The following is a 14931-nucleotide window of genomic DNA, read 5'->3' on the forward strand; positions in this document are numbered from 1 at the left end:
CAATGTTCATTGCTGCACTATTTACAGTAGCCAGGATATGGAAACAATCTAAATGTCCACGACAGATGACTAGATAAGGTGTGGTACATATATACAATGGAATATTACTCAGCCATAAAAAAGGAATGAAATTAGGTCATTTGTAGAGATGTGGATGGATCTAGAGCCTGTCATACAGAGTGAAGTAAGCCAGAAAGAGAAAAACAAATATTGTATATTAACACATATATGTGGAATCTCGAAAAATGGCATAGATGAACCTATTTGCAGGGCAGGAATCGAGACGTAGATGTAGAGAACGGACATGTGGACACAGATGAGGAGAGGAGGGTGGTATGAATTGGGAGTTTAGATTTGACATAAATACACTGCCATGTGTAGAATAGATGGCTAGTGGGAACCTGCTGTATAGCACAGGGAGCTCAGCTCGGTGCTCTGTGACAACCTAGATGGGTAGGATGGGGGGAGGTGGGAGGGCATTCCAAGAGTGAGGGGATATAAGTATACATATAGCTGATTCACTTCATTGTACAGCAGAAACTAACACAACATCTTAAAGCAATTATACTCCAATAAAAAAAAAAGGCCTACATAAGTTAAGTACACTGATTTTTTTATTGATACATCTGTCTCTTCCCTGCTCAAAAAAAAAAAAAAACTTGAGTCAGTTATTGTTTTTTCTAGTACAAAGACTATAGAATTCTGGAAGGCGATGGCAAGTTGTGATATTTTAATAATTATATATATATATTTTTTCATGTGAATCTAGTTTGGGGAGCCAACCAAAAGAAATTCACTTTAAAGAGACATATTACGATTTTATTAAATATTTTGGCCAGTTCTCTTTCTTTTTTTTTTTTTTTTTTTTTTTGCGGTATGTGGGCCTCTCACTGTTGTGGCCTCTCCCTTTGTGGAGCACAGGCTGCGGACGCGCAGGCCCAGTGGCCATGGCTCACGGGCCTAGCCACTCCACGGCATGTGGGATCTTCCTGGACTGGGGCACGAACCTGTGTCCCCTGCATCGGCAGGTGGACCCTCAACCACTGTGCCACCAGGGAAGCCCTTGGCCAGTCCTCTTTCAAATATAATTTGGTCATAGAAATTTCTTACTTCACTAAAGAGGGAGTTTATGCATGAAAAGACAAGAACAGATCACTTTTTGATTAGCACCAGAGCTAATGATTAACTGCCATGAAAAATGTGGAGATGTGATGTAAGAGAAGGAAATGAATGAATTGTTCCATGGAAGAGATCATATTGTTTTTATAAGTTTTTTTTTTCTGGTTATCTTCTTATTTTCTGGTCTTCTTAGTTTATCTCCCAATAATACCCACCGTCTATCACCAAGAACATAGCAGCTCACCTCCATTCCTTTTGACTTCTAAGTACCTTTCCTTGAGCCAGGAAACAAAAGTGTAATTAACTAATTCAGGGAGGAGTAGTCTAAAGGATATTATGAAAGGGAAAGGTATTCTTTTTGGGGTGGGGACCATGCTTCAGTAGTAACCTGATCTTTAACCTCATTAAGTAAGCTGTTTTTTTAGATCAGTGGTTCTCAGTCAGAGGTGCTTATCAGAATCACTTTTGGAACTTTTAAAAAATTAGAGATTCCTAGTTTCTATATCCTGGCTCCAGAATCAGAATATCTGAGAGTGGACCCCAGGTGTCATTAAAAAGGTGATTTTGAAGCACATGGTGGGAAGAGCCAGTGCCTTAGATATGTAATGTAGTCCTTGGTAAAGGGGACTCAGCCAATAAAATTAATCCCCTCAGTTAATGTAAAATCAACTTGACAACAGTGCTGGTTTATCAAAGTCAAGTAATGTAGGAGGTAAGTGATTTTTTTTGCCAGTCTATTATTATTAAATAAAACAACATATAAAACATGTAAAGTATCTTTGATCAAATGAAATTTGTTCCTGGCCTAAACTAAGGAAACAGTGATTGGATTGCTAAAAAGAAAATTATGGAGAATATTAATTAATGTGGAAATTATTTTAAACAATAATTAGAGCAGTAGTATATGTTAATTATTTTAAAGTTCATTGGCTACCATTTAAGAAATATTTTTTTTTAGTAAACCCTAAATTTTTCATATTTGGATGCCATTATAAGATAGTATTTTTAAAATGTATTTATAATTGTTTCTACAATATAGAATACAGTTTTCTGTATATTGATTTTATATCATGCAATGTTAGTAAAATCACTTCTTACTTTATCTTTTTTCTAGATTCCACAGGATTTTCCATGTAGACAAATCATGTCTTCTGTAAATTAAGAAAGTTTTACTTCTTCCTTTCCAATCTTAATGACTTTTATTTCTTGTTCTTGCTTGATTGCTCCTGTTAGAACCTGTAGTACAATGTTGAATAGAAGTGATGACAGTGGACATCCTTGCCTTTTTCTGATCCTAGGGAGAAAGCATTTAGTTCTTCCGTTTTCTGCATCTGCTGAGATTATCATATTTTTGTTTTTTAGTCTGTTGATCAACATTGATTAATTTTCAAAGTTAATCCACCTTCCATACCTGGGAAAGACCGCATTTGGTCATGCTGTATTACCCTTTTTATATATTGTTAGATTCCATCTGCTAAAATTTTGTTAAGAATTTTTCATCTCTGTTCATGTGGGATATTGGTCTCTAGTTTTCCTGTAATGCCATTGTCTGATTTTGGTATCAGTTTCATAGAATGAGTTGGGACGTGTGCTTTCCTCTTCAGTTTTCTGGAAGAGTTCGTGTAGGACTTATTTGGTGTTTAGATGTTTGTAAAATTTCATCATAATGTCATATAATGTTATTCTTCTGATTATTTTAAAAGCAGTGCTTTTACCATGTATGAGATATAGGGAAGATCAAAAAATCTAAAATACGGGCTTCCCTGGTGGCTTAGTGGTTGAGAGTCCGCCTGCCGATGCAGGGAACGCGGGTTCGTGCCCCGGTCCGGGAGGATCCCGCGTGCCGCGGAGCGGCTGGGCCCGTGAGCTACGGCCGCTGGGCCTGCACATCCGGAGCCTGTGCTCTGCAGTGGGAGAGGCCACAGCAGTGAGAGGCCCGCGTACCGCAAAAGAAAAAGAAAAAAAAAAAAAAAAAATCTAAAATACATCATTCATTCTTTGTTTTTCCACAAAGGACCGTCCTCCTTCTAATATTTGGAAAAAAATAGATCAATCCAGGGATTATAAAAATGGCAATCAACTCAGGGAATATCAACTGGAAGGACTCAACTGGCTCTTATTCAACTGGTACAATAGGTATGTAGTATGTATTAATAAAAAAAAAATTTAATGTGTGGTTTTTTTATGTGTTCCAAAATACATTAAGTAAAAGTGGTACTGATGTTGCTACATTATTACTGTCATGGAGTGTTCATTATTGAAAATGAAGTTGTGGTTAGCTCAAGAAGATATGTACGTTATAATTTAGGATTTTGACTACAGTTGCTTCCCTTTAATGTGTACCAATGAGAATAGAAGAAAGTTGATATGTTAATTCATAATTAAATTTGAAATACCTTTGTTAACATCATCAAACATCAGCTATGTTAGAGAATGTTTTTCAACTTACACTCTACTGTCTGCCAATAGTTGAATCTAGTTAGTAAGGTGTCAGCAGTTTCATCTATAAGAATTAGATAGGTCTGTAATGTACGTCTTCAAGGAAGCAGATTGTCAGCAATTGATAAGGAATAGAATACTAAATATAAGAACCTAGTAATGAATTACCCCCATTTATTATTAATATTCCAAGTTGTTCAAAATGCTTTTTGGAATATTATCTCACCTCTTTTTAGTGAGATGGAAAATTAATTGCAAAAGAAGTAAAGAATGGTATCTTGATTGAGAAAGAAGTCTGATAGTGTATATAAAAGAGCAAACGAAGGTACTATTATTAATAATAGCAAAATTTTATGACGTATTCAAAATCATTTTTCTGTGTTTTTACTTGTCACATGATTCTTCTGTTTCACTAAGTAATGGTGAGTCATGAAACTCAATCAGGTGGAGTTAGGAAAAACCTGTTATTCCACACAGTGCTCTTTCCCCTGGTTTATATTTTCTAAATGTTAATCATTTTTCCCAAGAGAATCTTCCTGGTAAAATAGTTAACAAAATTTTATTTTAATTGTCTTTTATCAATACCCTTTCCCAGTTACTTGTTTCAAACTTGTACCACTTTCCTCAAGCACTTTATCACAATCCTATCCCCTTCACTCTCTATATATGACTGCTTCATAGAGAAGCCTAGGGCCAGTAGGTGAATTCATTCAGATTCTTGCCTGTCCTCACACCCAAGCCTACAAATGTATCTCCATCCTTAGCCATTCTTACCTCTGTCTTCATATCAGAAGTTAAAAGGTGCCTCCTCAGAACCAAGACTAATGCTGCCACCTCAACTCTTGGCAGACATCTAATCCAATCTTTTCAGAACCTCACTTCAATCACTTATTATCCTTCTCTGTTATATCTTCAAACTATCTCTTAAGACTAGTGCCATCCCTTCAGTCTGTGAGCAAATTTGGGTTTAACTTATATATAAAAGTAAGGAAAGGAAAGGGTAAACCTTCTCTTGGCTCTGTTTTTCCTTCAAGCCACATTGATCCCTCTTTGTAACTTCCTAGGCAAAGGTCTAGGAAGTATAGCCTGCATGAACTCTTCCCATTTTCTCATCTCCAGTTCTCCTTAAACCTGTCGTTTGACTTTTGATTCTGTATCATCTCTGAAACTCTTAATTTTCCAATCCACAAGATATTTTTTATCCCTAATTTGCTGTCTCTGCTGTGTTAGATAGTAGTTGCTAGTCCTTCCTTTTTTAAACTTTTCCCCCATTCTCACTCCCAACAGCTTCCACAGTGTGACTCTCCTAGCTCTCCAGAACCTCTGTAACTATTCCTTTCAATAGTCTTTGCTGATTCTTCTTCCTTGCCTACCCTTTCAGTGTTGTTGGTTTTTTTCTTTCCCAAAGTTGTTTTTTACTTTCTTCTCATATTACATTGTTCTCCGTAAGCCAAACTCTACTCCCCTGTGTCTTCAGTTATCAATAACATCTTTAACTAAGGCCTTGAACTCCAAGCCCATATTTGTTTACTTCTGGCTACCTTAATGTCCATCTCAATGATTCTTTAAACGCAGCATATTCAAAATTAACATTATTTCCTGTTTCTTCCATATCAAACTTATTCAAATATTTTACATCTTGGTTAATAATAACACAACTTATTTAGTCACCCAAACTGAAATCTGACTGTCATCCTACACTCCATATATCGGATTGGTCACTAAGTCCATATCATTCTAACATGTAATTAACTTTGGGATCAGTTTTCTCCTCTTGATTCCTCCTACCTTAGTCCAAATGTCCACCCATTCTTTCCTGCATTATTGCGGTACTTTCCCAGTTACTGTCCAAACTTAAGTCACTTCACCTTCTAATATTCACAGTGGCACCAGAGTAAATTTCAAGTACAAACCTAATCTCATCAGGTTTCTTTAAAAATGTTCAGTGACTCTCTCATTCATAATATTGTAGAATGATTTCTAACCTTTATTTGTGACCCCTGTTTATCTTAGTAAGATCCCTTCCCTTTACTGTTCCCTCAAAACCATATTAAATAACTTGTGGCCTCCCAGTTGATCATGTTCTTTACACTTATGCTCCTTTGCTCTGCCCTCTGGCAAAATCCTACTCATTACTGTCCTTCTCTTTGAAGGCAGTCTTATCTTCTCTCATCTCTTCTAGCCAGGGTTAGATGCTTACTCCTCTGAGGTTCCATAATAAACACTGATAATTCTTTACTGGCCATATATCATAATCATCTGTGCAGCTTATTTTAAAAATTACAGTTGCTTTTATCCTACTCCATGCACATTGAATTGAAATGTAAAGGAGAAGGCCATGGGTATCTGTTTCTTAGGCTGTTCCAATGTATAGCCAGAGTCGAAAACCAGTTCTTTATTTGTGCTTCTGTGATAGCACATTGCATGACTGTTTATTTATTTATTCATATGTCTGCTTTTCTAATAGATACAAGCCCCTGGAAGGCAGAGAACATGTTCTATTTCTTTTGTATCCCATCTTCTCATACTATCCGTGAGATACAGAAAACATTTAATAAATGTTTCCTGAATAAATAACATATTTAGTTTGCCTTGCTCTTGCCATTTCGTTCTTTTAAAAACCCAGGTATCTAACAGGTGGTATCTTTATTTTGGAGCTACAAAAACCTATAGTTGTCCCTTTGCAATATTATAATAAAATTATAATCTTTAGCCAAATCTGCACTTCAGCAACTTCTACGTTATAAATGCAAGTATTTTAACTTGATCACTGGTTATTTTTTTTAATATTTATCTTTTAAAACATTGTAGTATACAGAAAACCCCAAAATCTACATGGGTAATATATTTGTTTATTTCAGACGAAACTGCATTTTAGCAGATGAAATGGGTCTTGGCAAAACCATTCAATCAATTACATTCCTCTACGAAATCCTTCTGACTGGTATAAGAGGACCTTTCCTGATTATTGCTCCACTTTCTACTATTGCAAACTGGGAGAGAGAATTTCGTACGTGGACTGATATTAATGTTGTGGTTTATCATGGGAGCCTGATTAGCAGACAAATGATACAGCAATATGAGATGTACTTCAGGGACTCACAGGTGTGTTATTGGTGATGTTTTTTGTTGTTTGAAAGGTCAGGTTTGCAAAAGATAAGCATTACATATTAATTACTTTCAAATTTATGATAGATTTTAATTGCCTACTTAAATCTTAATCTGATCTCTTTATTCATCATATTTATTTTACAATAAATTTTAGTAGCTGAAGAGAAAAATGACAGAAGTAGCCAAGTTCACCTCTAGTTCACTGGAAGGAAGTATGCTGATTTATACAAATGTACAAATTTGATTGTATACTTAATTTTTCAACTAGAATAATTGTTTTACTAATTGTTTTCAACTACACATTAAATTTATTTTAAAAATAATGTGTCTCTTTGATCATCCTCCAGTTTTTTTCCTCCATTTTAAAATTTACATCTTCAGTGACCACCATGGGTTTGAATGCCCTTTGAGGTGAAACCATAGGTTCTCTTGTGTGTTCAATGAATTTTGATTTTAGACGGTTTTTAAAATTTTGGTTTGTTTTGTATATTGGTACAAGCATACGTCTGTATTTTTCTACCCTTTGGATTGGTTATTTCATTACTCTATTGCTTTGATGGTTTTCTTCTTCCCTATATCCTAGGGGCACATTTTCCATTTTACTTTGGCCAATTACTCTTTAGGAAGGAATACCTATTTTTCTGCTAAATACACAGATCATAAAATTGAGATGACATTATAAGAAAGAATTCCCTAGCAGAAGGTTAAGACTAGAAAACATGAAGTTCCGAGTTGCAGTTTTGAGTGGTAGTTTGACTCTTCTTAGGTAAAACTTTTATTAAGAAATAAGAAACAAAATTAATTAAAACAACTCACACAAAATTGTATTTTTTCATTGGAAAAGGTTATGGCACTCTGCCTCAATATAGCACCTTAATATTTTATTTTCTTTCACTGATTCTTCTGTTTTATAAGGACCATTATAACATATGGCCAGGTCATGGGATATGATACAGGTTAAGGTAAGGTAAGGTTAAGGCATAGCCTTCTACTTTTGCCTCCCAATTACAACTGATTTTCTACTTATTTGAGGCTGAATACCAATAAAATTAATTGATATTTTCCTTTAACCTCATTTCCCTTCTATGGTTGAAATAATTAGATTTCTATGAAATTAAGTATGTCTACAATCAGTTGTACTGAAAATTAATTACCCTTGCACCTTTGGAGCCTATGACATCTTAGTTAAGTTATAGTTTCATTTCCTTCCATAGTGTTTTATTATTCTTAATTGTACATTTATAGAATTTTAGAGCTCTATGATATCATTAAAATCATTTAGTTCAATCTCATTTTTTAAAGGTACATTAAAATATTGGAAGTTTAAGGATTTTTAAACAAGGTTACAGTTTTAATATATGTGTTGTATGAGTTGGGTATAAATGTGAGCCAGAAGCTGAAAGATTCTTGATGTGTTGTAAACTGAATAGTATATATTAAATTATATTTTTATGCTAAATGTTATGCATTCTAGAAGAATGTTATGTGAAGGGTTTAAAATTTCAAGAGGTAAAGATGTCTTGTAATGAGCTAAGTAGCTCTATACTTCAAACATAGAAATAATTTTCAGAGTTAATTCTTTCAAATATATTTTAATATAAATTAAATGAACATTTAACTTCTGCTTTTTCCAAGTTATTAAATAAGCTTGAAATCACATAAGTAGTAAAATGATGTTGTAATTTTCTCAATTGCCTTGGAAAAAGTAACAGATAGTAACACTAATATCCACAGGCATTTATTGAGTGTTTACCATGTGCCGGGCATTATGCTAAACAGTTTGCATGTAGTATTTCACTTAATCTTTGTAATATCAAAGATTAATATCAAAGATTAATTTATCACCTTGTAAATAGGTGATAATATCATACTTATTTACAAATGAGGAAACCAAGGTAAAAAGAAGTGATGTAGTTTCCCCTAAAATCACAGAGCAAAACTGGGATTAATAAACCCAAATCAGTTAGACTCAAGAGCCGTTGTGCTTAAACACTGCAATATTACTCTCACTGAATGCATTGTATCCCAGGTTTTTAGAGCTGTGTAAATACCATAGACTTATACTTTATAACTATCAATATTTTAATAATATTCTACTGGAGCTATTGTTCATCTTAATGGACAGCTTAATGGACAGCAATCAACGTGAATTATTCTAAAATTAGTGTAATTAAGTTGATAGGAATTAAAATCTAAATCAGATCACATGATCCTTCTTAACCATTCATTTCTTCTAATCCCTAATAGTTTATAATTTTCAGTCGCATTTAAACATTCTCTTCACTTGGATTCCAGTACTTTATACTGTCCTATGTCACCACCTATTCCTTCTGAAGCCCTCTTTAACCAATTTCTTCTTGTCTTCCCATATCTAATCTTGGGGGTGACCCAGGGCTCAGTCTTCAGACTTTTTATATCCATACTCATTCCATCAGAGATTTCATTCAGTCACACAACTTAATTACTATCTGTACTGCTGGAGACTCCTAAATCTATTATCACCAACTCTAACCTCTTTCCTAAATTCCAGAGTCATATGCAAATGCCTACTCAATTACTCCACTTGAATATCTAATAGACAATATCTAGTCTCAAACATAACATGTCCAAAACCAAAATCCTGTATTTCCTCATTGTAGTCAATGGCAACACCAGCTTCCAGTTGAGCGAAAAAGTTTAGTCAAACTTGAATCCTCTCTTTATCTCACTCCACTCCTATCCATTAATAAATCCTGTTGGTTCTACCTTCCAATTAAATCCAGAACTGAGCACTTCTCATGACCTCCATTGAAGATCTCTTGCTTGGATTACTACAGCAGCCTCTTAACTGGTTTCTATGATCCTGTCCTTGGCCTTTGTCAGACTATTTTTACCAGAACAGCCAAGGGATTCTTTTTAAACATATGTCAAATCATGATACTTCTTGTCTCAAAACCCTCCTATAGCTTCTTGCTCACAGTAAGAGCCAGAGTCCTTACCACAGCTTTTAAGGCCGTATATAGCCTCATCCCCTCCATTCTCACTGGATTTCAATCACTCTGGGTTTCTTGCTATTATTTGAATACTGCCAAAGATACTCCCACATTACAGCATTCACACTCTCTATTTCTACCAAGAATTCTTTCTCTTGCAGATCTCTAGATACTAACATGGCTTCCTCCCTCATCTTCAGGACTTTGCTCAAATGTCACTTCTTAATGATGGCCTCCTAGTCACTCTAAATAAAATGGGAATGGTCACCTCCAACCCCATACTTCCTACTCCCCATCCCTGTTTTATTTTAGTCTATGACTTCTGTTACTTTCTTAGTTTTTTTTTCAATTTTTGGTGGGTTTTTTCTTTGTTTTTCTTAGTGGCTATGTCCTATATTTATTTGAGTCATCGGAATGTAAGTTCCACTTGGATAATTATTTTTGTCTGTCTTGTTTCCTACTATATCTCCAACAACTAGAACAGAGACACTCAATAAATACTTGCTGAATGAATGACATAAGTGGCCAATTTTTATATTAACTACTTATCTGCAGTTATATGTGTGGAGTCATGGATATAAGTAATAAGCATTAATACTGAAATTTCATTGGCTAGATTTTATAATAACCATTTCTTTTTTGACTTAACATTGTTATTACAACTCTTAAAAATTATAAAATGTTTTATCAAGGAATACTTATTTGGATATAGTTATTAATTGTATAATTTTTAACAACATTCTTGAAGACAGCAATCTAATACAGTTTTAATGCTAAAGTTCCTCATTTTAAGGGAGTGTCTGTGCATACATAAAAGTTTCAGTGGAAAATATTTTATAGCAGATGTCATTAAATGATTTTTATGCTGCTTGACAGGAATTAAAAATTATGATCAAGACATTCTAGCAAATTATTGTATTTGGTAATAAATTTCTAGGGGCGAATCATTCGAGGAGCTTACAGATTCCAAGCCATCATCACCACTTTTGAAATGATTCTTGGAGGCTGTGGAGAGCTTAATGCAATTGAATGGCGATGTGTGATTATTGATGAAGCACATAGGTTAAAAAATAAAAACTGTAAACTTCTAGAAGGTCTGAAACTCATGAATCTGGTAAGTAACTTAATGTCATTTTTATGACTTCTGTTTCTTAGCTACATAGTAAAAAGAGCTAATGCCAAAAACATTCCTTTTTTTATTTTAAAATACAGATTTCTGATTTCTATCTGTGATAATTAAGATTATTTTGCTTTAATTCATTAGTAAGGGGGAAAGAATCTCATCTGTTTTCTAAGACTTAAATTTTTTAGTTTTTTCCTCCAAAAAGCTTTAGTAATTAACTGCTGGAATTAAAAAAGAGAGAGAGAGAAACCTCTGTAGAGTGTCCTATTGAAAGAAATAAAACTACAAGTTTTAAGGCAGAAATTCCTCAATAAAAAGCCCTTTCACCAAAGTTATATTATTCAGATCATTTATGATAGAGGGATAAAGTTTCTACACAATTCTACGTACTTAGCATATATTTATTATAATTAATGGGATTTTTGAAAGTCATTAGTGTGTTTGCTTTAAAATCCAATCATTTTGTGTTTTTTAATATTTTGATTTAATTAACATCACATAATTAGTACATGAGCACTTGAACAAATGACTCAAAGATATAGAACTACATACAGTAAAACACTAAAGTGCTCCTTCTTACTCTTCATCCACGCCCACCCATTCTCTTCCCCTCCTTACTCCAATATTTGCAGATTGGTATATATCTGTCTAGACTGTTTCCTAATATTAAATACTTATGCAGACATACGGGTACATGTACAAATATTCAGGTTAGGAATTTAGAGGTATTGTCAAATCAAATTTCAAATACTTTGTGCTATTATCATTAAAAATATTTTATTTCCTGTTGTTACTATGATGTTTAATTTGTAATGCAATTCTAGTTTAGAAGTATATTCCAATCAGCCCTTCACATTGTTGGTTTGTAGTCTTAATGATTTAAGAATTTGTTCTTGTGTAAGAAGTCAAGTGATGATCTGCCAAATTATAAAGAATGAGCACTGTTCTCTGTACAAATTACCATAACAAGAATGGTTGAGTAACCCCCAAAATGCCCTCTTTGTTCTTTAAAATGTCTGTTTCCTTGAAAAAAAAACCTAAAATATGCTTCTTAATTATTTAGAATTTTTCTTTCAAAAGCAATAGGTAAGAATTAATAGCAGACAAAGTAAACTATTATGAGAATGATAGAGTTTTTAAAAAGTGATTGAGAAAGTAAATTAATGATGATGTATGGATAGAGATGTATTGGGTTGACTCTTGAAAATTATGGTCAGAAAAAGATTTGCTTTTCAAACACTGAAACATTTGATAACCTATGTCAGCTTTCGTATAATTTTAGTACTGTGGTGTTTGACATGAACACTATAGTACATGTTATTGACATGTTATTCTTGTTTTATATAGGAGCACAAGGTGCTTTTGACTGGCACACCTCTCCAAAATACAGTTGAAGAACTATTCAGTCTTCTTCACTTTCTGGAACCCTTAAGGTTTCCTTCTGAATCAACGTTCATGCAAGAATTTGGAGATCTGAAAACAGAGGAACAGGTATCCTATTGGTCTTTGTAAAGAAGCATATCAAATCTCTTCTCATTTTACTTATGTATATGTATGCTACATGTATTTTCATCATTTTTTATGCAGGTGCAGAAACTTCAGGCTATCTTGAAACCAATGATGTTGAGACGATTAAAAGAAGACGTGGAAAAGAAGTTGGCACCTAAGGAAGAAACCATCATTGAAGTGGAACTTACTAACATTCAGAAGAAATACTACCGGGCTATTCTGGAGAAGAACTTTTCATTTTTATCCAAAGGAGCAGGGCAGACTAATGTACCCAACTTGGTCAATACCATGATGGAGCTCAGGAAGTGCTGTAATCACCCATATCTTATCAAAGGTAGCTTAAAAGGATTGCAAACAAATTCTCTTCTTTCAACAAATACTCATGAAAAAATAACACACCACCACTACAGCTGTAGTGGCTGTTATAAAGAGAGGCGGTGATCCTATAACTCTCCACCCTGGTGTTCTGAGGGATTACAAGTGTTCCGGAGTCAGGGGCAGTGTGAGCTACTTCATTACAGTGTCCCATGTTAGCATCACCAGATTACAAAAGCAGGAGTTGTGTTCAGTCTAACGTGGGCTGTAATTCTTCCTCCAGTTTAATCCTCCTTATGGACAAAGACAGCAAAGCCTGTCTTTGAACCTCCGAATTTACATATTTCTTCCTGGTTTCTTTTCAGTCTGGATACCCTAGTTATTGTCTCTCAATTTTTGTGTTCTAGTAACATTACTTTTTAAGGTCTTGTCAGCTTCTCTACTAATAGTCTCTCTGTACAACATTTGGGTATTTTCACTTATTCCTGGGAGTATACTCTTAACTTTATCCAAGACAAGCCATTTCTTAGACTAGTAACCAACTCACTTGCAATCCTGGTACTCTTATGGCTAGACAGGCTGAAGGAAAGCAGAGAGCCTCTAATGCTAATCTAGACTCTGGAAGAAGTATGGTCAAAGACTTGTAACTTGACTTCCCCTCTAATTTTTCTTGTTTGTTTGTTTTGATGGCAAGCAAGATGCCCATCCAGATTAAGTATGATCACCTTTCAGTCATGATCACTGTTATATTGGTGTTTAAATACTAGATGTTTATTTAAAAATATGTGTTTACTCACCTAAGTTAGAACCACATTTTCATTAATACTTTTCCTAATAGCATTCATTAAACATTTAGCAAACATAAAATTTATATAAGACATTATGCCCAGTGTCTTTGGAGATAAAAAATGCTTAAGACACTGTCCATATCCTCAGTTACAGGCTGGTGTTGGTGGGGATTTAGCCACAAACATAAATAATTCTAATAAAAGCAGTGTACCTACCATTAGAAAATTTTAATGTTACAGAAGCATAGAGGAGCACTATTTAAAAAGAAAGTAGTTGGGAGTCATCTGCATTTGTGCACTGATGCTGTCTTATATTATTTCTTTGACAGGTGCTGAGGAGAAAATACTTGGAGAATTTAGAGATACATATAATCCAGCTGCTTCTGATTTTCATCTTCAAGCAATGATCCAGTCTGCTGGTAAATTGGTCCTTATTGATAAATTGCTTCCTAAAATGAAAGCAGGAGGTCATAAAGTGCTCATCTTCTCTCAGATGGTACGCTGCCTTGATATCCTGGAGGACTATCTTATACATAAAAGGTAAGGCATATAATTCACCACTGAATTATGCTAAGTATATGTTGTTAAGTTTATTGCAGCACTGTACTGTAACCCAACTTTAGTCACATCTTCCTCTTTATCTAGGTAAGAATCCATTTAAATCTCTGCATAAAGATTGTTTAAGATTATGTGTCAGGTGTTTTCCTAACCTATATATGTTGCAATAGTAAGCAGGGCTAAGGAGACTGATTAAGAAAATTTTGCAAATTGACAGGTATTTGTTGACCTACAAATGGGTTTTTCAGTGTACATTTTATTTGATTTTTTAGCCTTGTAGTAGCAACATTTTAAATGGATTTATAACTGTCTTCAAAATTAAAATGATTCAAGATCCTTTTCAGATCTTTTTCATTGTTAAAATTAGAACCTGAACTTGCTGCACTTTGACTTATTGTACACTATATAATACTTGCTCATGTTTTAATTTTTTCTGATGTGTTTAAGGTAGATTTTTTGTTTTGGTTTGGTTTTTTGGTGCATGACCGTAAGATAGTCTTAAATAATGTCTAATCGGTACTTGGATAAATAGAATATTTATCATAGGATATTTATCAGAGCACTTTGTGGGCCAATTAGAAATCAGCACGTTAATACAAGAGAGAATCTGAAGATTCAGCTGTAATTGTAGTTTACTATATTTTGATCCTTATTAATAAGTAAAGATCTGTCTCTGCTACTTTATATTATCAGAGATTTTGTAGTTCATTTTTATTTTTCATTTTGTTTTTAGTTCCACTTTTAGTGTCAGTGTTCCTTTCATTTAGTCTTATTCCAAAATGTGTATTATTCTCAGTTTTATACCACGTAAGTAGATTAAATTGCAATATTCCTAAAATAGCCATTCTTGCATTTTCTTGTTGTCTTTACACGAAGAACTTTGTAAGCTAAAGATAAATTTGACTTATGATGAATTTCATGGAAAACCTCAAATTTCTTTAATGTCAAAAGTAATGTCAAAAGTAACATTATTAGAAGTCACACCCCCGTGTCACAG

At 34.0% G+C, this 14931-nt stretch overlaps 1 protein-coding gene across 19 annotated transcripts in view; it reads left to right on the top strand.

Moving 5' to 3' along the window:
* The window catches only part of CHD9 (chromodomain helicase DNA binding protein 9), a 242082-nt gene that overhangs the window by 153136 nt on the left and 74015 nt on the right, over nt 1–14931 (top strand). For all 19 annotated transcript variants that reach the window (XM_032611957.1, XM_032611970.1, XM_032611968.1 and 16 more), the window contains 6 exons: nt 3134–3255; nt 6420–6663; nt 10579–10755; nt 12112–12255; nt 12352–12607; nt 13706–13916. In XM_032611957.1, the coding sequence (XP_032467848.1) occupies nt 3134–3255; nt 6420–6663; nt 10579–10755; nt 12112–12255; nt 12352–12607; nt 13706–13916 (1154 nt within the window). The remainder of the gene's footprint in view (nt 1–3133; nt 3256–6419; nt 6664–10578; nt 10756–12111; nt 12256–12351; nt 12608–13705; nt 13917–14931) is intronic.

This window comes from Phocoena sinus, chromosome 19 (assembly GCF_008692025.1).
Source record: "Phocoena sinus isolate mPhoSin1 chromosome 19, mPhoSin1.pri, whole genome shotgun sequence".
Taxonomy (NCBI): domain Eukaryota; kingdom Metazoa; phylum Chordata; class Mammalia; order Artiodactyla; family Phocoenidae; genus Phocoena; species Phocoena sinus.